The 26,054-nt window shown below is 41.6% G+C and overlaps 1 protein-coding gene across 5 annotated transcripts in view; it reads left to right on the forward strand.

Annotated features, from left to right (window-relative positions):
• The window catches only part of tcf4 (transcription factor 4), a 297,188-nt gene that overhangs the window by 183,786 nt on the left and 87,348 nt on the right, over positions 1-26,054 (forward strand). The window contains exon 1 of one of the 5 annotated variants that reach the window (XM_075456127.1): positions 18,357-18,703. The exons of the other annotated variants lie outside the window; for them this stretch is intronic. Coding sequence (XP_075312242.1) covers positions 18,635-18,703 — 69 coding nt within the window. The 5' untranslated portion in view covers positions 18,357-18,634. Of the gene's footprint in view, positions 1-18,356; positions 18,704-26,054 lie in introns of those variants that run through there. 5 annotated transcript variants of the gene reach the window in all.

Here is a 26,054-nt window from a genome sequence, read left to right on the forward strand (position 1 = left end):
ACAAGGCGTCCGCCTGTGTTTGTGTCTAATACTGTGTGTGAGTGTTTTTGTACTCGGATGGATGTGCAAGTGTCATTAGTGCGGAGACTCTTTTCCCCCTCAGAGACCTGTCAGACAAATTCAGACATGCTTACTCTCAAAAAGTCTACATTTAAACAGATATTTAAATGACATTTAGTCTGTGCAGCATTTGTACAAAGAGCTAATTGTTGCTAAAAATATCTAGTGATACAAGTGCTGTTTACTTATTTGCAAGCTGAGCCTTTCCTCTCCATCTGACTAGCTAAAGCATGTTAGCCAATTGCTAATGCTAGACTAGCGTTAGCTAATTGCTAACGCTAAACTAGCGTTTGTGCTCTGCTAGTTGATGCTGTGATGAATGGCAGTCAGTTTAGGCCCACCTATGTTTTGTTTTTGGAGTTGAAGTGTTCAAGATGAGCCTTTCTTCTCCATCTGACTAGCTAAAGCATGTTAGCTAATTGCTTACGCTAGTCTAGCTAATTGCTAAACTAGCGTTTGTGCTCTGCTAGTCCATACTGTGCTGAATGGCAGCCAGCTTAGGCCCACCTATGTTTTGTTTCTGGAGTTGAAGTGTTCAGGCTGAGCCTTTCTTCTCTATCTGACTAGCTAAAGCATGTTAGCTAATTGCTAACGCTAAACTAGCGTTTGTGCTCTGCTTGTTGATGCTGTGATGAATGGCAGTCAGTTTAGGCCCACCTATGTTTTGTTTCTGGAGTTGAAGTGTTCAGGCTGAGCCTTTCTTCTCTATCTGACTAGCTAAAGCATGTTAGCTAATTGCTTACGGTAGTCTAGCTAATTGCTAAACTAGCGTTTGTGCTCTGCTAGTTGATACTGTGCTCAATGGCAGTCAGCTTAGGCCCACCTATGTTTTGTTTCTGGAGTTGAAGTGTTTGAGCTGAGCCTTTCTTCTCCGTCTGACTAGCTAAAGCATGTTAGCTAATTGCTAACGCTAAATTAGCGTTTGTGCTCTGCTAGTCCTTACTGTGCTGAATGGCAGTCAGTTTAGGCCCACCTATGTTTTGTTTCTGGAGTTGAAGTGTTCAGGCTGAGCCTTTCTTCTCTGTCTGATTAGCTAAAGCATGTTAGCTAATGTTAGTTTTTGATTATTAACTATAACTGCCCACATTTCCAGTAGTTTTGTCCTTTAATTGTGTAGCTTGCATGTCACCAGTCCCTCCCAAACACTGAATAACTGACAGCTAACTCTTTAGCCTGTTAGCCGACGGAGCAACTAGGGGGAAAAAATAGGAAATAATCAATTTTCCCCAAACCCTGCCAGCACTGCTAACTCCTGGGTCACCACCCGACGCATTCGGATACATCCTTGGCTTTCTGCAAGTTTTCCACTTAGTTGTTGATACGACTATTTGAACTTTACTTTGGAGAAAGGATTAGAGTTTTTCTTCCACAGCTGCCTCAGTGCTTCAGAGGTTCCTCGTCAATGGAATGACCTCGGCCTGAGGATGTTTACTGCCTTTCTGTCCTTGTGAGAACATTTGGCTTTTACATGGCCCCCTCTGCCTTTCATGCACACACATGCACACGCGCGCACGTGCACGTGCACACACACCAGTGCCTGCTGCAGATGTGAATGTTCCGCGGTGCATTCCTGAGCCTAAATATTTGGCTCCAGTAACAGGCAGCACAGAGCAGCCCTCTGATTCGCTGCTCGACTGTGATGGAAATCACATGTTGTCACCAACACACACACACACACACACACACACACACACACACACACTAAGCTGAAGTTTGAGGTGACGAAACTCCTCTAAGTTGTTGATAATGTGTTGGATATGTCTCAGGTGTCCTTTTTTCTGCAGGTGCTTTGTTCTCTTCAGTTTTTTTTTTTCAAAGGAATAAACAAGTTCTGCTTTTTTACGCTCTAATAAAACATCGCTAGATAAAACAATGTGAACAGGGGTTAAAATGTTAATCTTTCATGTTGAAATGGGCCACGTTCAAAGACATTTTTAAAAATTAATTTATTTTTTAAATTTAAATTTTGAATTTTTTTTTTTTTTTTTAATTTTAAAATTTTTTATTTTATTTTACGTTCAAAGACATTTATTTATTTATATTATTTTTTCATTTATTTTCTTTATTTTTAATCATACGTTCAAAGACATTTATTTATTTATATTATTTTTTCATTTATTTTCTTTATTTTTAATCATACGTTCAAAGACATTTATTTATTTATCTATTTTTATTTATTTTATATTATTTTTTTCTTTATTTTCTTTATTTTTTTATTTTCAGACATTTATTTATTTTCATTTATTTTTATTATTGTTTTATTTATTTTATTTATTAAAAAAAAATTACGTTCAAAGACATTTCTTTTTTTATTATTTTTTTTTACGTTCAAAGACACTTAAACATTTAATATTACAGAAGAAACAGCTGTTTTTTCTCTTTAATCATGTTTAAGATGAGAAACTCCTCCATGCATTCATCTCCAGCAGACTCCATCACTGTAACGCTCTTTTAACTGGACTTCCCACAAAGAGCATTAAACATCTGCAGCTCATCCAGAACGCTGCTGCTGGAGTTTTAACCCGGACTAAGAGATCTGAACACATCACAGCAGCTTTAAAATCTTTACTCTGGCTTCCAGTCAGTCACAGAATAGATTTTAAAAGCCTGCTGATGGTTTACAATCTGTGATCTGTTCAGAGAATATAAAGCCAGCAGAGCTCTTAGATCCAAGGACTCAGGTCAGCTGGTCCAGTCCAGAGTCCAGACTAAACATGGAGAAGCTGCATTTAGCTGTTATGCTGCAAACAAGTGGAACAAACTGCCAGTGGAGATTAAACTTTCACCAAATGGAGACATTTTTAAATCCAGGTTAAAAACATTTCTGTTCTCATGTGTCTATGCATGAAATCTGCACGCTATCTTTGAACTTATCTGCTTGTTTTTAATCATTTTAATCATTTTATTTGTTTCTCTTTATGTTCTTTTACATATTTTTAATGCTTCTTCTTCTTCTTTACAAATAAACTTGACTTGACTTTGAGTTAGTGACACCAACTGATGTTTTAGCGACTGACAATGAATCGATTTAAGCGGCTTTAAAAAGAATAGATGGATGAAATCCGGTAAAATAAAAGCTTGAGAGTAAAAGGCGGGAGTTATTGTGGTTAAACCGTCCGGCACGCGGTTAAAGGAGGTTTTTCTAACATCCATCTCGGCTCGCACCCTGTTGTGTGGAGCGCTGGTGGTGTGGATTAGCCTCATCTTTAATCACTGTTTTCATTCCGAGCACGCTCTGTGTAAAGTATACCTGAACACAAAGAGCTGAGAGGGCCTTTCTTCCAGCAGCAGGTCGCTCGCTGCACTTGATGAGCCGCTCAGCGGGACCACGGCGGGTTTCACACCAAAGCAGGGGCGCAGGTCTGACTGGTGAACGGGCTGCGCCACTCCAACCAAAAGAGGGTTTGAACATTTATCACCAACGGTTCAAACGTCCTTAAGGGTTCTTGTTGCTGCCGTTCGGACCAGGATGCATGTTGCATACAAGCCTGACTCCTTACTTTCATTATATTCATTGCTAGCTTTGGCCATCTCTGTGTTTTATGACTAAAGTCTGCTGTGTTACAGAAATTAGAGTTTTTATTGTGCTTGTAGGCGCTGTTTGAAATTAGATTTGAGTGTTAGCATGCTAACATGCAGGTAGTGTTTACTATTACATTAGGCTGGGCAACGATTAAAATGTTTAATCTAATAACAATTAAAGCCACTACCTGATTTATCTAGTCCTTCTCAAACACACTTTACTTGTTTAATTACAGTAATTAGTCATTTTTTAAGGTAAAATTGCGATAACAGAAACAGTAAATAATTTTAAAAAAACTAGGACTGGGCGACGATTAAAATGTTTAATCTAATTAATCACATGATTTCCCTGATTAATCGCATTTGTACGCAAAATCCAAAAATGAATCCTGAAGTCGTGTATAGCTTTTAGAGCAAGGGTGTCAAACTCATTTTCACAGAGGGCCACATCAGCATAATCGTTGCCCTCAAAGGGCCAGATGTAACTTATAAATGTAACTACTCCTTAATGTTAAATAACTCTGAATTTATTATTTATTCAAGTTACAAATATTACATATATATTTGCATAGATGTAAAAAAAAAAATATGTTTGCTTGTTGCTCTGTTATTATATCATAAATCCTTTTAAATTGTCAGGTTATGAAACCCACATCAACTCCATCAATCAACCATCAGACTATCCAAGTGAATAAAGAAAAATAACATCAAACACAAGTTATGACATTTACTTTGTTCCAAACTTGAAATATCAAACAAAGCACCGCCTCATAACACAAAAGACAAACCGTTTTTTCTCCTTGAAGCACAAACACGTATTCGACTTCCAATCTTTCTTGAACTACAAAATGTTTTCTGTTTTTCTCTTTTCTCTTTGACATTTTGGGATCATTATTTGTATTTCTCAACTACACTTGTTGGGAAAAATCGCATCGATTTGGAAACATTGCAGTCCAGTGGCGGGATGCCGTCACTTCCGTACCCTTCTCCATGTTTGGTGGATCCGCCGATTACTTTCTTTTCCTGTTCCGCAGCAGACAGCAGCAGACTTTTACAAAATAAAAGCCTGTGAGCAACAGACTGTTACAAAATAAAACATGCGTTAATGCGTGATAAAATATTTGTCGGGGTTAAATAATAACGAGTTAACTCGCCCAGTCGTATATTGGGCACCACAGACTGTGGATTCCCTTTAAAAAAGGCCTGAAAACTCACCTTTTTAGAAAAGCCTTTAGCTTAACTGAAACTAAATCTTAAAATTCTTTTTCTGTTTGTTTATTTGTTTTGTTTTTTAAAGGTAGCACTCTGACCCTACGTTATTAGCACCGTCTAATTTGTACTTAACACGAAGGAAAGCGTAAGCTCGAGGTAATTCCATTAGTTTGGGCAAGAATGAGGTGACACCACCATAAAATGAACAAATAAAAATATATTTTTATGAGAATGAAGTCTAGTTTAGACTGTGGTTCTGTTGGAGATGTCCTCTTGTTAAAATATAGTTAATTGTCTCCATTGTTGCCATGTTCTTGCTCAAAGTGTTGGCTTTCACTCTATAGCACCGGGAGGTTTTCACCAGAATAAATAAAGTGCCAAAAGCTGTGATTTGGTGCTGAATGAGGTGAACTGACTTAAAGTTCCAGAGAGCCAAGCTGAGACTGAGAAGTCCAGGCTGTTTTCCAGGAGTGAGCACGCCTCATTTAAGCTGCACCGATGTATGTAATAACCCTAATAACCGGGCTTTCTGAGTTAGAACAGGGCTTTTCTTAAGCATACTTAATATCCAGAAAATACTCAGAATGTTGTCGCAGCCCTTTAAGGAGCAACGTTTGCACATGAATCGAGACGTTACAGATTTCAGCTCGATAGAAGCGGCCGGTCCGTTAACGAGGAAAGAAAGCAACTGAACTTATGAGACTGCAACAACCCAATAAAGACATTAAAAGGGTTGTGGTGGGTTATTTGGATACGTTTCAAACCAAGTTACAGACACAAGAAACCCCCCTCGTTGTAGTTTCTTTATGCAAGTGTCCTTAAATGCTAATGAAGGTTTGTTTCTGGTGGCTTCTTCAGCGTTTTATGAGTTTATTTATATATATTTGATCATTATTTAGGAAAAAACGCAAAATTCCGTTGGGTTTTTGGAGCTGGAGGAACGGAGACGGCCTGCCCAGACATGATGTCATGACTTCAGCTTGCAGTTGGGAGTTCATTCGGAGGGAAGCGTAAATGCCTGCACCAAATTTTCTGACACTGTAATAGCTGGATACACAAATTAAATCTGAGGAGATCACTGAAGAATTACAAATGTCAACTATGGTTGAAGACAATTCGGGCATAGTTGTAGTTTTATTGTGGTTGTTGGAGTGTCGGTGAAGACCTTTGGTTCCTAATGCTTTGATCCTACCGGGCTTCCATAGGAAAAAAGGTAGGTTGTGTTTTTTGTAGAACATGAATCTCTTGGAACCAACTGACCAAAAGTTTGTTCTTAAACTAGGGAAATGGCAAAGGCCTGCCCTGGAACGTCTATAACAATTTCCAAGTGTTTTAACCAGGAAATGATCTCATGAAGAAGCTATATATCCATTTCATTTAGCGTTAATTATCTCGTTAGTTCACCTTCCACAAGGTATCCACATTGTAAAGATAAACAGTCACATTAACATGTTTAGAAATACCTCAAAGACTATGAAATGTCTGTGAAATGTTAAGCTTGTAACACAGAAACTTGTGGAACCTCCATCGAAGCTTTTTGGAGAACAAAATCCTTATAAAACGCCGCGTCTGTCGCTGTCACAAACAAACTTTAACACTTAATAACCCATATCTGCCAGTATAGAACACAAAATTGGTCTGAAGTTTCGTGTTTTGGCTACAAACAGACAGAAGGAATTCTCTCTTCGCTGCCTTCCAAGTTCATATCCACCAGGTCGGTCGTATAGAAGTAGGGATGGGAATCGAGAACCGGTTCTCCCAGTAGTTCGATTCCCTGGAATCGTTAATCCGCCTGCCTAACGATCCCGTTTATAGGCTCCGCTAACGTCTGACGCTTCGTGTTTTGGCTCAGAATGTTTCCAACATGGCGGCGAAGCAGAAGCGCTCCAAAGTTTGGTTATATTTCACCAAAAAGGACAAAACTAGGGCCAGTTGCAACACCTGCAGAGCTTTGATCAAAGGGGGAAATACCTCCAACATGCTGAAACATTTGACCACACAGCAGCTACTTTGCACGAATCTAAAGTCTTTGACGCGCTGCTAAAGATGGCGGCACAGCGTCTTCGTCTCTAAAGTCCCAGGTAACGTAAAACTTCCAGGTCCTGTTTGTTGTAATAATGTTAGCGACATACTGTAGAAATAGTTTCCATCTGATATTAACATAATATATTACTATATTTGTACTATATAACCGGATAAGAATCGATAAGGAACCGAATCGATAAGCGATATCGATAATGGAACCCATCCCTATATAGAAGTGCCTGTAAGTGAGCTACCATAATTAGCCACTAGGGGGCTCTCTCCCAAATTTTTCTTGTGCTGGTGATCATTTTAAAAAATAAGTCCATAATCAAGTAAAAACTCGGCCTGAATCACAGCTTAGTTCTGAATTCAAGGCTTTAAACTGTAATCCACAAACAATGGGTGACGTCACCGTGGCTACGTGCACGTCTTATTTACAGTTTCCTGTCACGCTAACGAGTAACACTCCTCCACCAGTTCTCCGGCTCCTATTGGAACTTTTGTTTTTTTGTTATTTAGCTAACCCCCCCGCTGTGGAGCTCCCCCTCCAATTTGTTGCATTTTTCAAAATGTTCGTTTTTTGTTTTTTTTTAGGCTGCACAAAATATCCCAAAAAAAATCACCATAAGGGCTGTTTTGCATTTTTAATTAAGAAACTAACATATGAATATATTTGCATATTATTGAGTTGCAGATTAAATCACGCATACATAATTAGCGTGCAGCAGCGCTCTCTGTCTGCACTGTGCTTACTGCTTTTTTGGCAAGCTGTGGTTCTGATGGATGCCAGGCGCACACACGTGCACACGTGCACGAACACACTCACCTCAGACGCTCGCATCACAGACACACTCGCACAGCCTCTCCAAACACTTTCAGGAATCTCCGTCTCTCCATCTCTGCAACTGTCAGCTTCTGTCGGAGGAAAATTAGCGTCTGATTTCCTCCGTCAGAATTGAGGCCATGTCAGCTTTTTGATCCTGATTGCACCAGAGAGCAAATGAAGCTCTGTTTCCTATCCTGCTGTCATCCATTTTGTCTCTCACTCATTAAACTTTTTTTTTTTTTGCGGTAAATGAACACATAGTTTTGATGTACTTGGCTGGTTGATAACGCGTGTAGTTCCTCTGATTGGTTTAAAAGTAACCACCCAGTCATCACTCCTATATTTAGGTTGTTGATCTGCATTTATATCTTTTAAATAGGGCTGGGCAGCGATTAAAATGTTTAATCTAATTAATCACATGATTTCCCTGATTAATCACGATTAATCACATTTGTACGCAGAATCCAAAAATGAATCCAAAAGTAGCGTATAGCTTTTAGCATTTAGCTTTATTTTAAATGTGCTGCCATATGAATGAAAGTGCCATAACATTTGTTGTGCAAACACACTTTTAACATCAGCATCTTTCTGTAGTTTTTATGTAGAAGCCTCGCTCCACTGTCTGTTTCCTTGAATGACTTGCTGCTATCAGTTGTGTGTTTTGCCTTTAAGTGATATTTTAGCCTGGAACTACTACGCTGAGAAGACAATTCAACTTGGCTGTAAATGCAGGAGTTTTTTTTAAATGTATTTTTAAAATACGTGCTTTTATGTTGAAACGAGTAAAACAGGAAGTAGCGCCGGTTAGCTCCGTTAGCTTCACACCTGTAGCTGTGATGTTACGCTAGTTTATTTTTATGTTATTACTCCATGCTTCGTGGTGTTTGCTGTAACTGTGTGAGTGTGATGCATTCAACAGACTTTTACAGTAATAAAACCTGCGTTAATGCGCGATAAAATATTTACCGGCGTTAAATAATTAACAAGTTAACGCGAAAATAACGAGTTAACTCGCCCAGCCCTACTTTCAAACAAGGTTCATCTGAAAAGTGTTTGTCTCCAGGGATTTGAAGGGCTACTATTTCTGTAGCAGTTAGTAGTTAAAGGGACACTTAAAGGAAAACTCCGGGGCATTTCAAGCGCGTTTCCATTGCTAGAGGTTGTCAAATACTGATAGTAGGACACAGAGAGGTGCAAATCGGCGCTCTCTGTGTGAAGATCGCTCTGTCCGCACAGCCTGTCATGCGAGGCTAATACGTGGTGGCTAAGGGGCAAGCGCTAACCCTTCCACGTAAAACAACAACTTGCACACAGCAGAAACGTCACACCACTTTATAACCCATCCGACAATAAAGTCACAAGCCTTACCATCAAAACCATATGCATGGTTCTCACATTACTGGCATGGGGACGTTACAAAACAACTTTATAAACAGCATGTAACTCACCGGCTGGTTGTACGCTCGCGCATGTGAAAGCCCAAAAGAGTCGATGGACGATAATCCCATATACAAAACAATTATCTTCTCTAGAAAAACTGTGTTCAAGTATTTAAAACATTACAATACATGCCCAGTAATATAGTTGTAATGTTTTAAATACTTGAACGCAGTTTTTCTAGATAATAATTAGAAAGTAATTAGATTACTGTTACTTTCCCGCAAGCTTCACCTGCGTTACTGAACCGTGATTTTGTTGGTGAGAGTTCACTTCATCTTTAGATCATAGATCCAGTTCTTAGTCAGATTAAGGTGTCTACATGCACTTAATAACTCAGTCTGATTGTAATTTATCCAATAATCCGATCCTTTCAGTGCCATGTAACCCCACTGAGTGATACCAGGATCTTATTGACTCGATAGCGGGTGTTTTTGTGCTGCGGAAACCTTCTTATGGTTGACATCATCCTTCCATCCCCTGGCGGACGTACACACTGTTTTATTGGAGAATCTTGGAGTAGCTAGGGAAGACTTCCTATCTGCTTTTCAAACGTAACTGTCGAAAAAAGCCCTCATGGGGTATAACGTCCATCAGTGAAGTCCTCAGTTCTCATGGCTCATAGGAACTGCGTGATGCAAAAGTGCCTAATCTGAGTCCCAGGGTTGTCATAAAATATCCTTACTGTGTGCAAATCAAAGAAGATAAATGGTTCCTCTCTTGTTTTGCTTACTTGTTTTTCGTGGTGATGTATTGGGAGCTTTATCTAATGGGAGCCCTGTCACTGAACCAGGTGTGAGCTCCACCTGAGCCCTGTTTATTTTCACTTATACAGCAGCGCGAATAGACATCCTGAATTATATCCCAACAGCCTGGACCTTAGTGCTGCTTAAGATTAATACCCAATCACGAAAAGGCTCAAAAAGTGTCCAAATGAAGAGTTGTTTGGTTAAAAAAAACAACGTAAAGTTAATGCTAAGGAAGTTAAAGAAGGGTGGTGGGAGGAAAAACAGACTTTTACAATAATAAAAGCCTGTGAGCAATAGACTTTTACAATAATAAAAGCTTGTGAGCAACATACTTTTACAATAATAAAAGCCTGTGAGCAACAGACTTTTACAATAATAAAAGCCTGTGAGCAATAGACTTTTACAATAATAAAAGCCTGTGAGCAACATACTTTTCCAATAATAAAAGCCTGTGAGCAATAGACTTTTACAATAATAAAAGCCTGTGAGCAACAGACTTTTACAATAATAAAAGCCTGTGAGCAACATACTTTCACAATAATAAAAGCCTGTGAGCAATAGACTTTTACAATAATAAAAGCCTGTGAGCAACAGACTTTTCCAATAATAAAAGCCTGTGAGCAATAGACTTTTACAATAATAAAAGCCTGTGAGCAACAGACTTTTACAATAATAAAAGCCTGTGAGCAACATACTTTCACAATAATAAAAGCCTGTGAGCAATAGACTTTTACAATAATTAAAGCATGTGAGCAACAGACTTTTACAATAATAAAAGCCTGTGAGCAACAGACTTTCACAATAATAAAAGCCTGTGAGCAATAGACTTTTACAATAATAAAAGCCTGTGAGCAACAGACTTTTACAATAATAAAAGCATGTGAGCAACAGACTAGTTAATGCTAAAGAAGATAAAGAAGGGTGGTGGGAGGAAAAAACGAGTTAGAGGGGAAGACAGAAGCTCGAATGAGGAAAGCGTACAAGGAAACACGAGGAAACCAGTCAACTCAAGACGACTGGAGACGAAAAGAGAGATGTTGAGAAAGACAAAGGAGCAGGCAGAGAGACAGAGAGGGAGATTGACAACCGGGCGTAGTGATTTGAAGGAAAATCCTGTCAGCGTGAAATCAGGATGAAATGTGAGATTATAATTCAACCAGGGATTAACTGTCATCTGAGTAGCAAAGAGGGAGGAGGAGAACGAAAGGGGGGGGGGAGAGTGACAGAGGAGGCTAAAAAAAAGGCAAACTGGATGGAAATCCAAAGAATGGGTGAGAATGAATGGAAAGATAAGTGTGTGGGGAGGGCAACAAAGAGATGAGGTGCAGGAGGAAGGGCAAAAGAAGTGAGGAGAAGGAGGATAGAAATGTTTTAAGGAGCAGGGGAGGAAAGGGAGGAAGAGGGAGGCAGCTCAGGGAAAGCATAGAGAGACGAGGAGTTGGAAGAAAGAGGCAAACTTATTGAACAGAAGGAGGAAGAAGATATGAAAGTGAAGAGGGAGGATGAGGAAGAGGGGGAAGCCCTCTCTGACTTCTGACTTCTTGGATTCTGCCAGCTCCAGCTGCCACAAACAGACATGAAGATGGTGAAGGGATCGAATGCTGTCATCCAGATTCTGCTCGTTCATGGCAAAACCTCAACAGATGTCTTTCTGCTACAATATTATGACTTCAGCTTTTAAAGAATCAACAAGTTCTCCAACCTGAGCGACAGCGAATGTTCCTGCGTTAAAACAAGGCAAAACGGCGCTGATGTTTTCTGTCACTGTTGGGACAGATTTAAGCTAAATAAAAGCTAAAATACACACGTTTTGGTCCAAAGTGCTGACCTTTTTGTTTCTTATTAAAACTTCTTCAGCCATTAGAGGGCAGTATCACGATTAATAATTTTGTGACGGAATCGTGGAAGTATTTTAAGTGCTGCCTCCCAGTGGCCACTCGTGGTATTGCAACAAAAAGCATTTTCCCATAGACCGCAATAGGCAAGGCATCTTTATTTATACAGCGCATTTCGTACCACAGGCAACTCAATGTGCTTTACATAAAGACAAGGCATTTAAAAGAACAGCATAAAGCAGCATAAAACAAGCAATTTAAAGAGAATAAAAAGAGAGAATAAAAATTAAAACACAAAGTTAAAAGCAATCAAAGAAGAGGGGGGAAAATATATATATATAAACAATTAAGAGGATTTATAGCATTATGCTTTAAAATGATTTAAACCATAAGCACACGGAGAGAGAAATGTTTTAAACCTGAATTTAAAAGTGATTTTTAAGATTAAGATTTTTAAGTCATGGACTTTTTATCCATCAAAAAGTTTTCTAACGGCCAGAAAAGTCTCTTTTCCCAGCGTGACGTCACAGCTGTGCACGTGCACTGTCATGTGTATGTACGTGCACGTCCTCATCGCCCCGGGGCATGATGGGAGGGCCCCAAAGCATCATGGGGGGGCGACTCTACTGCGCTGGGAAGTAAACCCGGAAGTCAGAAACTTTGTCGGCTTGTGCACCAGGCGAGCAACTCAGTTGAAATCAACGGCGGCCATTTTGTGGTCCGGTATCCAGTTGATATAATACATCCATGGATGCGATGCATAGCACGGGACTGTTTGTTGACACTGAAAATTATGTGCTGGGAAGAGCTCCATATTAAGTGGTCGTGCATTAAATAAATACCTTTTAAAGTACCAGATATCCAAAGTTTAGAGCTAAAATACGTTCATAGATCATGGATGCCCTTTTGATGATTGCATTGGTGGTATGTGAATGCAGGAAATGCAGGAAAAAAAATGGTTCAAGTTTCCTCCTCTTTTCTCTCAGTTTTGCTCCTGCTCTGCATCCGAGGTGTCTCCTCTCCAACTCTTCTTGCTTTGGGGCCCTGGTTCAGGATTACTTGTTCTTTGAAATGCTTATTTAGCTGCTTCCACGGTTCCACGTGCAAACCCAGAATGACGAGCAGAAATTATTCCAGCAGCACAGCATCCAGGCCAGTGTGGGGAAAGAAAAAAAATCAGCATTTTCATGGCAAAAAATGCCAATAAAAGAAAGACACGATCCAAACAGAGCTGCTGCAGCATTCTGAAAGCCCTGATAACTACTCCTCGACACATAAAAACGGACACTTTATCCCTTCAAACACACATCATGGTCATGGTTGGTGTCTCCTCTCCATCTGCAGTCAGTTTCACTCAGTGATGATGTTGAAGCCCATGGCTGCAGCTCTTAAAACAGGGGGTGAAACTCTGGTCATCTTTTCTCCTTCCTTTCCATGTTTTTCCTTCCTCTGTTTCATTCTTTTGTCTTTCCTTTCTCAGCCTTCTCTCTGCACCTGTTCTTCTTCTCTTCCTATTATTTCCTCTCCTGTGACTCCCCGGCTGTGTTCGAAACCGCATACTTCTCCTACTACTCCTACTAACCTTTTGAGTTAGTATGCCAGTTTGAGTAAGCAGAAGTTCCCGGATGCATACTAGATTCTCTGAAATGTTGGGTATGCATCATGAGGTTACTACTCATACTCAAACTACCCAAGATGCAACGTAACGCAACGTGGCCGATCGTCATTTCCTGTCGAAACGGCAGTTTCAAGCTAGCTACAACAAGGGTAGGTTCACTTCCTGTTTTCAAAACAAAAGCACCAATTGTATGGTAATGGCTTTCCCTATGATAAAAGGCAACGGGTATTTTATTTTGTGAAAATAACCGGAAGTGCGTTGCTCACTGCGGCTAGCTTTAGTAGCGCCGAATTCGTGGGAACTAAATTGTAAACAGCCGGTATTTTGTCAGGTTTTCAACACGTTGGGGATCTAAACGACTACTTTCTCGCCTGAAAATGTTTCAAATGTTGCTAAAGTTTACAGAGTTTAGAGTTTAAGGGTAATCAGCTTCAGGCCGGCTGATTTCGGCTCGGGCAGGAGTGAAATGCATTGTGGGTAAACGCTCTGCATACTGTCTGATCAATGAGTATGCAGTATGGTAGTATGCCGTATGTAGTATGTAGTATGGAAGTATGTAGTATGGAAGTATGTAGTATGGAAGTATGTAGTATGGTAGTATGTAGTATGTAGTATGGAAGTATGTAGTATGGAAGTATGTAGTATGCAGTATGGAAGTATGTAGTATGGAAGTATGAAGTATGTAGTATGGAAGTATGAAGTATGTAGTATGGAAGTATGTAGTATGCAGTATGGAAGTATGTACTATGTAGTATGCAGTATGGAAGTATGTAGTATGTAGTATGGAAGTATGTAGTATGTAGTATGCAGTATGGAAGTATGTAGTATGTAGTATGTAGTATGGAAGTATGTAGTATGTAGTATGGAAGTATGTAGTATGGAAGTATGAAGTATGTAGTATGGAAGTATGAAGTATGTAGTATGGAAGTATGTAGTATGTAGTATGCAGTATGGAAGTATGTAGTATGTAGTATGTAGTATGGAAGTATGTAGTATGTAGTATGGAAGTATGTAGTATGGAAGTATGAAGTATGTAGTATGGAAGTATGAAGTATGTAGTATGGAAGTATGTAGTATGTAGTATGCAGTATGGAAGTATGTAGTATGTAGTATGTAGTATGGAAGTATGTAGTATGTAGTATGGAAGTATGTAGTATGGAAGTATGAAGTATGTAGTATGGAAGTATGAAGTATGTAGTATGGAAGTATGTAGTATGTAGTATGCAGTATGGAAGTATGTAGTATGTAGTATGTAGTATGGAAGTATGTAGTATGTAGTATGGAAGTATGTAGTATGGAAGTATGAAGTATGTAGTATGGAAGTATGAAGTATGTAGTATGGAAGTATGTAGTATGTAGTATGCAGTATGGAAGTATGTAGTATGTAGTATGTAGTATGGAAGTATGTAGTATGTAGTATGGAAGTATGTAGTATGGAAGTATGCGGTTTCGAAACACAGCCCCCGTCTTTCTTTTCGTCCTCCATTCATCCCTTAACCTTCTCGTCCACTTTTTCTCGTCTCCTTGTTTATCTTTCCCTTCTTCTGTATTACCCTTCTTCTTCTTCTTCTTCTTCTTCTTCTTCTTCTCCCTTCCTTCTCGTCCTCGCTGAAGCATCCTTTCTTCTCACATCCTGACTCTTCTTCACCTCCTCTGCAGGCCAGGCACGAGTCGGACCAAATTAAAACCGCTGCCTCTGCTTCTTTTCACTAGGTCACTTCTCTTTTTTAGATTTTTTTTTCCCCTGGACTCTCTCTCGCTCTCTCGCTCTTTCCCTTCATCTCTCCATCAATCCCTCCCAGCTCTCCCTTCATTTCCCATGCAGTCTGGTTGGGCACAATGCTGGGAGCCAGCCAGCGCTGCAGACAGATGGTCCACTTATTAGATGTGCATCAGCCCTCCCTCCCCTTCCTGCAGCTCGCTTTTTAATCAAATTAAAGCTGAAAGAAGAAGAGAGAGCGGGGACGAGAGACGTAGGCTGCGAGTGGATGAAAGAGAGGGAGAGAGAGGCTTGGGAGGTCTGTTCACTTGTTTTGGAGTCTATTATTTGTCTGAATAGGATGAATGATGACAATGTTAATATGAAATTTGGAAGACTGAATCACTGTCTGTCCCACTGTTTTGGTGCCGGCCTGTAAGCTCCTCACTCTTCCTGACTCTCCCTCCATCTTCCCTCCATCTTCCCTCCAGTTTCACACATGAAGACCGGTTTGCTTGTTCGGGTTCGTTCAGCTCAAGCTGTGAAAACACTTGTATAATGTTGTCTCTGGCTCGGAAGTGAGCTTCTCCTAATTCGGAGAAACCGACTGATGATGTCATCGGGATTACCTCAGCTTGCTGTGGGAAGCTAAATGCTAATGCTAACGTGAAGAACCAGAAGCTGAAACTGGAGTCTTGAGCCAGCCAATCAGTAAACGGGAGGAGCAATTTATTGATATATAAAAGGTAGTTCAGCATACACTCTCAGAAAATAAAGTACAGAATTGTACCTTCAGGGGTACGATGGCTTGTCACTGGGGCAGTACCCTCAGAAGGTATAGTTTTGTACCCTTATACTGAAGTAGCCTAACACAGACTGTCTATAGTACCCCAGCATGTAGAAAAAAGGTACATATATGTACTCAAGTGTACCTTTTACCACTTGAGTACATACATGTACCTTTTGGATCCTCAAAAGGTACATGTATGTACATTTTACCACTTGAGTACATATATTGAGTACCTTTTGGACCCTCAAAAAGGTACATATATGTACATTTTACCACTTGAGTACATATATTGAGTACCTTTCGGACCCTCAAAAGGTACATATATGTACTTTTTACCACTTAATTACATATTTGTACCTTTTGGACCCTCCAAAAGGTACCTTTAGGTCCAATAATTAACCCTAGGGGGTACATTAGTATAGATTGTACCTCAGGGGACAAAAAAGGACTCGTACTGTAGCCTTATTTCTGAGAGTGCAGGAGGCAGAAAGAGTTGTAATTTCTTCAGGAATACTTCTCCAGGCTTCTTGAAGGACATCCCAAAGCTCTTCTTTTTAAAGATGATCCCCACTGCTTCGGTAATGTTGAGGATTCAGACCTGTGGCCGCTGAGACACCACAATATATGAATAAATATATTCATATATATATATATATATATATATATTCAAACTGTTTTTTGAATAGTTTTTTAAATTCTTAGATTGTTTTTAAAGTGTTTATAATTGTATAAACATTTGTATTGCTTTATTATGTCTTGCTACTGGATGCTTGAATTTCCTTTGGGATCAATAAAGTATCTATCTATCTATCTATCTATCTATCTATCTATCTATCTATCTATCTATCTATCTATCTATCTATCTATCTATCTATCTATCTATCTATCTATCTAAATAATGAAAAAGTCCGGCTACTTAGAAGCAAAATGTCTGTAGGAATCTTGTTTAATTTAATTTTTTTTCATTTTCGATATAAACATTTTTTATTCAAAGATAATGAGAAGTTGCCTTTTGGGAAAACATCAGATGCTGTATGTTTTAAAAGGATCTAATACCTCTGCTTGTTTTAAGCAAACTGAAGTCTGCAGACCCGGAATTTTCTGAATTTGAACACAAACTCGGCTCAGTCGTATTTTACAGTTTACCTTTCACTGCAGGACGCCATCTGACAGGTTTGAAAGGTGCGAATAAACAGGTCCTCACTCAAAACCTTCTTTAAAACACAATTACACTCGGATAAAAGGCCTTTCTGGTGTGTGCGGCGCCCCCTACGGGATGATTTAAGCAGAGTCTCCCATAGTTCCTCTGCTTTGTTCTTTTATGGAATTCAACTTCATTACATTCCCCGTCAGGACTCTAAAAATATAAGAACAGGGGGAATAATACCAGATGCACGATGCTGCAGCGCGTCCTCTGAGGCTCCTGACAGCCGGATCATGTATGTGTGGCTTTAACAGCTTGTGCAGGTCACCATGGAAACCCACACCTGTTATTTCTGTATTAAAAAAAATTAATAAAAAGAGAGAGAAAAGTTAGAAAAAATGGGAAATGATTCATGTTCATTTCTACAGGGGTAATGAGGAGGATCAGAGGAAAGTAATTTGCACTCGAACAAGGCAAAGAAACACAAACAATTCACATAAACAGTCATTTTACATGAGAGCAGCAAGAGTCTGTTTAAACGTGACGGGCATGTGAAGAGGAAAGGATGGAAAACATGTAGAAAGATGGAAAAAGATGGTGGGGGACAAGGTAAGGATGAGACGAGAAGGGAGGAGAGGGAAAAAAGAAGGAAAGGAGGAAGAAGAGAGGATGGAAAAGGATGGAAGAGGAGAATAAACCAGAGAGAAGGATGAAAAAACATGTAAAAAGATAGAAAAAGATGGAAGGAAACAAGGTAAGGATGAGACAAGGAGGGAGGAGAGGAAAAGAAGATGGAAATGAGGAAAAAGAAAGGATGGAAAAGAAGGATGGAGGCCGGGAGAAGAAGAGAATAAACCAGAGAGAAGGATGGGAAAGGAAACTGAAGAGGGTGAGACGGTGGAGGGGAAGGGGGGAGGAAGGGGGAGAGTAGGAAGAGGAAGCAGGAGATGGTGAAATGTGTGGGATGTAAACATGAGATGCCAAAGCAAAGAAACGGAGAAGACATGATGCGGAAGAAGAAGGGAAGAAAAAAGGGAAATTAGAGTAAAAACGAGGAGTTTCTGCAGGAAACGGAAAGGGGGAGGAACCCGGGTAATGAAGGGAGGAAATAACCGGTGAGAGAAGATGAGAGAGGGAGTAAGGGGGAGTAAGGGGGAGGAGAGGTGTTCTGGAAGCAGTGGAAAAAGTGAATATTCGGCTCAGTTCAAAGGGAGGGAGGCGGGGATGGCTTCCAGATTTACTGTGGAAAGTTGAAAGAGTGGCGGCGACCGCGAGCGTGTCCGCGAGCGACCGTGCGTGCGAGATACGTTTCAACCCCTTCTCTCTCTCTCTCTCTTTTCTCCGCGCATTTTTCCACGTGCGCGCGAGGGAGAGAGAGAGGGAGGGAGGGAGAAGGGGAGGGGCGCTCCTCGCCGGCCGCCTCTCCCTCTCTCCGCCTGCTTTGCATATTCCGCGTGCCTCGGCTCGGCCATATGGGAAAATGCAACTGAAGGAATTGTCGGCGGGGAAAAAAAACGCGCAGGCAGGAGCACGCGAGCGGAGCGGCGAGAGTCCGAGACCAAAACAAACCCCGGAAAAGTTCCAGTAAGCGCGAGGAAGGAGCGGGAGAAGGAGCAAGGTGGAGAAGACGCGACGAGAAGGGGCGGGGGGAGCGTAGAAAAGAGAGAAAAGAGGGGGACAAATACGGCTTTTCTTCTTTCTGCGGAGGAGAGGAACCATGTACTGCGCGTACACCATCCCCGGGATGACGGGCAGCTCGCTCATGTACTACTACAACGGCAAAGCGGTAAGGGACACTTGTGCGTAAAAGACGCGCGTCTTTTTCAGCCCTCTGCGCGGGTTTGGGTGTCAGAGGGAGAGCCGCGCGCGCGCGCGTGTGAGCGCGAGTGTGTGTGAGAGAAAGAGAGGGAGAGAGGGAGGCAAAGAGAGAGAGAGAGAGAGAGAGAAGAAAAGAGTGGTGAGAGAGTGGAGGTGTGAAGGTGAGGAGCGCCGCTTTTTGCGCTCCGGCTCCGCAGCCGAGTCCCCGGCGCGCCCGGCTCTCTGTGTCCGAGCTGCCGCGGCTTGTTTCCGGGGAAAGGTTGGAGAGCTGCGTGGGTCTGACGGAGGAAATTAAAAAATAAATAAATAAATAAATTTATGTGCAGCCAGGGAAGTGACAACTCTGTCAAACCCCGCCAAAAGCTGTAAAGTGTGTGTTTTTGAGTGTGCGCGTCACAAGCTAAGCATCAGAAAAATTGTGTTTTTATATTAAAATAGTTCCCAAAAACCCGCGCGGCTCGATGCGGCTCTGCCTCCAAATGAGTGCGCGTCAGGCGCGGTTCAAATGATCCAGAAGAGCAGCTTTATTTTCTGTATTTTCTGTATTTTCTGTGTTTTTTAAATAGGACATAAATGCAGCAAATTAAGAGCATTATTCCTGAGATCTCGCGCGGAGTGACACGTGTGGCTTTTTGGGGGATTCTTCCTCTGCGTGTGTCAGGAGGCCCCTTCGATATTATTTTTTTCTTTTGCTCTGAGCACATAATTGTGTTTTTTTTTCCTGCCCTCACATTATATTTGGAGTTGTACTCACAACCACTTAAATATATTCTGAAGCAGGAGACGAACAGGTTTTAAATAAAGGCTCAAAATGAAAAAAACATTTAATATTCTGATGATATTCCCTCATTTCTTTTTTTCTTTGCACCCTATTCAACTCATTCAAAATGCATCATAATTTTAAAATAATAAATTCTGTGTGTTTTTAACCATCCTAAGTTACAAATATTGCACATAATTGTTCTTTTTTCATGGGGGAGAGTCCAATTAGCAGCTTAAAACCCCTCCATGTCTGTCTGGAAGCACATCTGACCTGCTGTGAACCCGCCTGTCTCCCAGTATAACCCGCACCTGTAAAACACCACTAACTGGGGGAAGTGATTTTCTTTCTTTTTTTTTTTTAAAGAGACGTGGGGGTGAAGCGGCGTGCAAAGTGAAGCAAAGGTGAACGGATTTCACAGGTCTGCCCACGTTAAAAAAGAAAAGAAAGAAAGAAAAGAAGTCGTCGCAGGTGCACACGCAGACGGATTCTCTGCTGATCCACCTGTCGTCGAGCTGCCAGTCTGACTCTGTCTCACCTTTAACTGCTGCTGTACGCCGGCTTCGGGCCCGAGAAGGGAAGGAAAGGAAAGGAAAGGAAAGGAAAGGAGAGGAAAGGAAAGGAAAGGAAAGGAAAGGAGAGGAGGAGGCAGCAAGGACACACAGGGGGCAGATTTATTGGACTGATTGGAAAAAAAAAAGGTGTGAACTTTGATGATTCATCGATCAAATTCTGGATAATTCTGGATATTTGGCTGTAAAAAAAAGAAGACATTTAGTTTCTGGTGCCGTGCATGTTTGGATATCCCACATTTTTATCTTTTTATTTCATTTACATCACACACATTACGCTCATTTTATCCAAAGCGATATTTATTCATGCAGTAATGGACGCCCTGGAGAAAGAACCGCGTTTCCGTGCTTAAAGTTGGCTGAATTTACAGTAATTTCCCGTCTTCAGACGGTCTTAAACAGACCCTAACCTGCCGGGTCTCCGGACCACCGCGGCCCCCCGTGCAGTCGCCTCTTTCCTACCTGCTCTGGCTCCGTTCGGGCGACGCCACGAGGCCCCGCGTGGCGCCGCCGCTTTGTTCGGCGGCCGGCTGCTGGATGGCACATTGTGCCCACGGTCTTGATCTGGTGCCAAGCTGCTTTCTGTCTTCGCTTTACCCCCCCCGCCCGTTTACACCCACCGTCCGCTGGCAGAAAACACACAAAAACCCACGAATAAGGCGGTCATTTTTTTTTGCCTGCGTGTGATTTATTTCTGTGGCTGTAAGGCAGCTTGTTTTTGTTGTTTTTGTTGTTTTTGTTGTTTTTTTGGTTCTGATTTGGGTTGGTGGAGGCAGGTTCCTGCAGGCCGGTGTGGAGCCGGGAGGGAAACTGGGTTGCAGGCGTTAGAAGGAGAAGAAAGGCTTGGACTGATCTGCCCGGCGAGAGCAAACGGTGCCGAGGCTGGATCAGGGCTTTGGTTTAGGGAGAGGCTGTGTGGCTGGGGGGGGGGCGAGGCCCCAGCTTCGGATAGCGGCTGTCGGCTCGCTAACTTAAGCTCCAGCGGCTTAATGAGGCAGCAGAAAGCTCGGCTAAAAACAAAAGGCCTCATTTAAAGGCGGCCCGGCCAGCCGGCCATTGTTATGCTAACGCAGCGTTTGAATATTCAGCAAGTTTTAATTAGGAGAATCCTGGAGCTGCCTGCCAAAAAACCCCTGCCGTCCACTCAGTGTGCAGAAAACTCTTTAAAACCGTCTGCAGGAGAACAGCAGAGGAACCGGTTTCATCACACAGATTCCATTTAAATAGAAAATACTGTTTCTAATCCGTTTTAAAATTTAAACCCAAAAAATGTGTGTGTGGAGGGAAAAATTCTCTTTTTCTTTAGCCCATTTTTAGCCATTTTAGCCAAAATAAATATTTATACATATTTATAATTCCATAAATATGTAGTTTTTTATTTAATTATTGATGGTTTGTAAAGAGCTGTGAGATATTTATCAGTTCTTTATTCATTCCAAAGGGTTCTATTAGAAGGAACCTTAAAAGGTTCTAAAATATAAGAAGAGAAATCGGTTTAATTATTTTCGTTTTTGCAGATAAAATGTGAAACTCTGCACGAGTTTGTGGAGAGTTTTAATTTAAAGTCATTTTAGATTTGAAATATTTTCTGGTTTAAAAAAAAAACAAAAAAAAAGGGAAAAGAAAGAAAGAAATGATCAGAATGTGAAGAAGAAGAAGAACTGAAGCAGCGACCGACCCGAGGAAAACGAGTGTGTGTGTGTGTGTGTGTGTGTGTGTGTGTGTGTGTGTGTGTGTTTGGACATCCTGTGTGCTCAGTAGGCTGGAATTAGAGCACAGCGTGTTATGCAATTATAACTTTATAAATAGACGCATAGTGTGTGTGTGTGTGTGTGTGTGTGTGTGTGTGTATTTATGTTGGGGGGGGGGGTCCTCTGGCTAAATACTCTGTTCAAACCCCCAAAAAGCTGGTTTTATTGCGTGTTTGTATTTTTTTTTTGCTTAAACTTGAGTTCTAATCATCACGTTGTGGTGTGTGTGTGTGTGTGTGTGTGTGTGTGTGTGTGTGTGTGTGTGCGCGTGTGTGTGTGTGTGTTCCTCAACTTTTTTTTCTTCTTCTTCTTTTTTTTTAGAGAAATGAAGAAAACATCTGTCTCGCTCTTTGATGAGTGTGTGTTTGTAGTTTATTAGAGTCTGATGCAGATTTCCCGAACCTTCCTTTGTTTGAGTCACACACTTAGACAGAGTGTGTGTGCGTGCGTGTGAGCGTGCACGTGTGTGTGTGTGTGTGTGTGAGCGTGCACGGTCCGGCCGGCGAAGGCCTTCCACATTAGACGGGCTTAAACTTAATCTCTCTGCATCAGATTATCTGACACTGATGCTGCTGCACACACACATGCACACACACATGCACACTCACATGCACATGCAGACACACACACACACACACACACACACACACACACACACACACACACACACACACAGCAGGTGAACGTGCTGCAGCCTCCCATCCTTCCTCCTTTTTAAACACGTGTTGAAGCTGAACTTTCGGCCACTTTGCTCGCTGAACCAGGACACAAACATGGAGGCAACGTCTTTGGTTTTGTTGTTGAAATGACAGATAAACAACAACCCCACAGATTTACTGATATTTATTGAAACTGGAGCGTTTCTGAGAGATAAAGCGTGTTTGAAACGCTCTCCCAGATCAGATCAGATTGGCTTTCTGGAAGTGTTGTGTTGTGTTTTCCTTAAAGATTTAAGATTCAGGCTTATCGTGGCTCTGTTACTTCTGTTTGGGACGGTTTTACCGGCTGCTTTTAGGTGTGTGAGATTGGGAGGTTGGTGAGCCTTTACCTTGAAGTGATGCTTGATATAAGTGGCAGTGAAAAGCTGAAATAAAAGAAAAGACGTCGGGTCTGTTTCCAGCTGAAACTGAAACACCAGCAGCGAGTTTCTCAGCTGCCATGGAGGGTCTTTTTGGGTCGGTGGTCGGTTGGGTAGCCGGTGAATCAGCAGAAATGATGTGTGTTTGTAATCCTATCCTCCTTATCTCGCATTATTTTACTTATTCTCCTGCTTTCATTTACAGTGAGCGGCTGTTAATCCTTAATTAGGATGTTTGTGGATGATCGGAAGGCATGAAAATGTGCAGAAAAGGACGATTGAATTGATGTGGATGACTCAGATTCTCATCGTGGTGGCAGCCGTGTGGTTTTTCTGCTCTTATGAGGACCGGGAACTGTTTCTGTCGACGTATTCTGCAGGTGTGAACATCATCTCGTGCTTTATTTTAAACCTCCGGACACGAGAAGCACATAAATCAATTAGCCGCTGAGAATGCTGCACATGCTTTGCAGACGGAGGTGATTATTTCTCAAACTTATCCGAAACATTTCTTCAGATTCTTCAGTCCAGGGACGGTTGGACGCTCCGTGAGGGAGACTCTTCCCCGTTTTTTCCTCCTACTGTTTTTATAAGCCCTTGACTTCAGTGTGCAAGGTCGCAGCTGCCAAAATAACGCACGTGCACGTGCACACACACACCCTCAGACAGTGAGTCACCCGAGTGTCAGAGAGAGTTTGTCCCATTTGGGAAGAAGGTCTGTTGCAGAGCAGAATCCGACGGCATTCTTCGGATAGCTGGGAATTTCCATACTGCATACTGATCGATCAGACAGTATGCAGAGCGTTTACCCACAATGCATTTCGCTCCTGCCCGAGCCGAAATCAGCCGGCCTGAAGCTGATTTCTCTTAAGCTCTAAACTCTGTAAACTTTAGCAACATTTGAAACATTTTCAGGTGAGAAAGTAGTCGTTTAGATCCCCAACGTGTTGAAAACCTGACAAAATACCGGCTATTTATAATTTAGTTCCCACGAATTCGGCGCTACTAAAGCTAGCCGCAGTGAGCAACGCACTTCCGGTTATTTTCACAAAATAAAATACCCGTTGCCTTTTATCATAGGGAAAGCCATTACCATACAATTGGTGCTTTTGTTTTGAAAACAGGAAGTGAACCTACCCTCGTTGTAGCTAGCTTGAAACTGCCGTTTTGACAGGAAATGACGATCGGCGACGTCACGTTACGTTGCATCTTGGGTAGTTTGAGTATGAGTAGTAACCTCATGATGCATACCCAACATTTAGGAGAATCTAGTATGCATCCGGGAACTTAAAAAAAGTTAAAGTTAGTAGGAGTAGTAGGAGTAGGAGGAGAAGTATGCGGTTTCTGACACAGCCAGGCAGGAAGGAGCCCTCTGGCCGCCATGTTGGAGCTCTGGAGACTCTTGGCAGCAGCGACTGATCTGCTGATTGATCCTCACTGATGAGGATCTTTTTTTATTCTGGGGCTGGAAGCTGATGATTATCACCACAGATTTATTTGATGATATCTTCAGCTGCTCTCACATTGTTAGAAACGTCTCACTGAGGTTCAGGTTCTCCTGCTGCTCACTTCAGGCCGTCATAAGGAAGAGTTTTTATGGATTCATTCTTCTGACTGATATGAATCAAACTCTGAGTTTTGGGTTGAATCCGGATCAGTTCTGGGTGCGTTTGCTCCTGATTAAAGCCAGAAAGGCTTTAATATTCCTCCTGCTGAATGCAGGCTCTGCAGGATTGGAGGTGGATGCTGGTTCCTGAGGTGCTGGTGTGGTGCGATGATATGACGGAACTGGCACCAAACCTCTCCACTCTCCCTTTAACGTATCCTCCTCCAGACTCCGAAACAGACGCTGTTCACTCCAAACATTACAACTCAGAGCTTTGTATCATTTTATTCACTAAACTCTGTGGATTCAGGCTGGTTTTCTAGAGAAATATCCCCTCATGGAAACACAAGGCCAAACAAGCCGTCTTCTTCTCTGTGGATAAAATGATGTTACTGATTTGTTGTGAACAGTCCTGCGGTTTCAGCCATAAGATGAGACAAAATATTCCTTTATTTACCCAGAAAGGCTCTGATTTTATTCAGACTTAAATGCACTTAAATGTCAGGTTGTTTATCTGCATTGTACTGCACTTTACAAACAGTTTGCAAATTAAACATCAAAGGTTGTTCATGACAAATTTGCAATAATGTAACCGACAACGTATAGAAATGATGCCGAAACAACAACCCGATCATTACAGTCACTGATGGTGTTTTCTTCCATTTCATCAGATGTGATAATGGGCTAGTTCTTTATTTATTTGTTTATTTATTTAGTTATTTGGTTAGTTAGTTGGTTATTTAGTTATTTATTTATTTGTTTCTTTATTAATTTATTTGTTTCTTTATTTAGTTAGTTATTTCTTTATTTATCTGTAAGTGGACTCTGGCTTATTTAAGCAGCGTTTCTCTGAATTCGCTGATATTTCACACAGCAGATTATCGTCACATTAAGCCACCGGTTGCCCCCCTGTAATGTAATCGATTCCCTTTCTAACAGAATTAAGACAACAGGCTGCAGGAGTAATTATTATCTGATGATATAACAGTGCTGAATGCAGCAATAATCCTTTTTTTCTGTTCTGAAGCTGCAGGTTCATCAGATTTAGAATAAAGTCGTTTATGGAATCAGATTATTTTTCAGGAACCCCTGAGAAACGCTGGGATTTACTCGCTTGCTTTGGCGGGTTCAGTTTGGTCTAACCGGGGGGTTTGCGTCCCGCCGTGCCGGAGGACGCTCTCCGTCGCCGCGGCGATGCCTCGGCTCTGGTCTCTTTGCTCCTCTGTGATCGGGAGTGTTTGCTGTTAGCGAGGAACACCGGTGATTTCCTCTGTGTGTGTGTGTGTGTGTGTGTGTGTGTGTGTGTGTGTGTGTGTGTGTGTGTGTGTGTGTGTGCGTGCGTGTGTGTGTGTGCGTGCGTGCGTGCGTGCGTGCGTGCGTGCGTGTGTGTGTGTGTTAAAGCCTCTCCTCATATGTACTAAGCACAAGCTTCACAGCAGTAATGCAAGCTTAAGTAAGTTAGCATTTTTGGCCAGAGAATAAAGCAAAGCTGTGTGTGTGTGTGTGTGTGTGTGTGTGTGTGTGTGTGTGTGTGTGTGTCTGCGTGTGTGTG

This window comes from Odontesthes bonariensis, chromosome 22, assembly GCF_027942865.1.
Source record: "Odontesthes bonariensis isolate fOdoBon6 chromosome 22, fOdoBon6.hap1, whole genome shotgun sequence".
Taxonomy (NCBI): Eukaryota; Metazoa; Chordata; class Actinopteri; order Atheriniformes; family Atherinopsidae; genus Odontesthes; species Odontesthes bonariensis.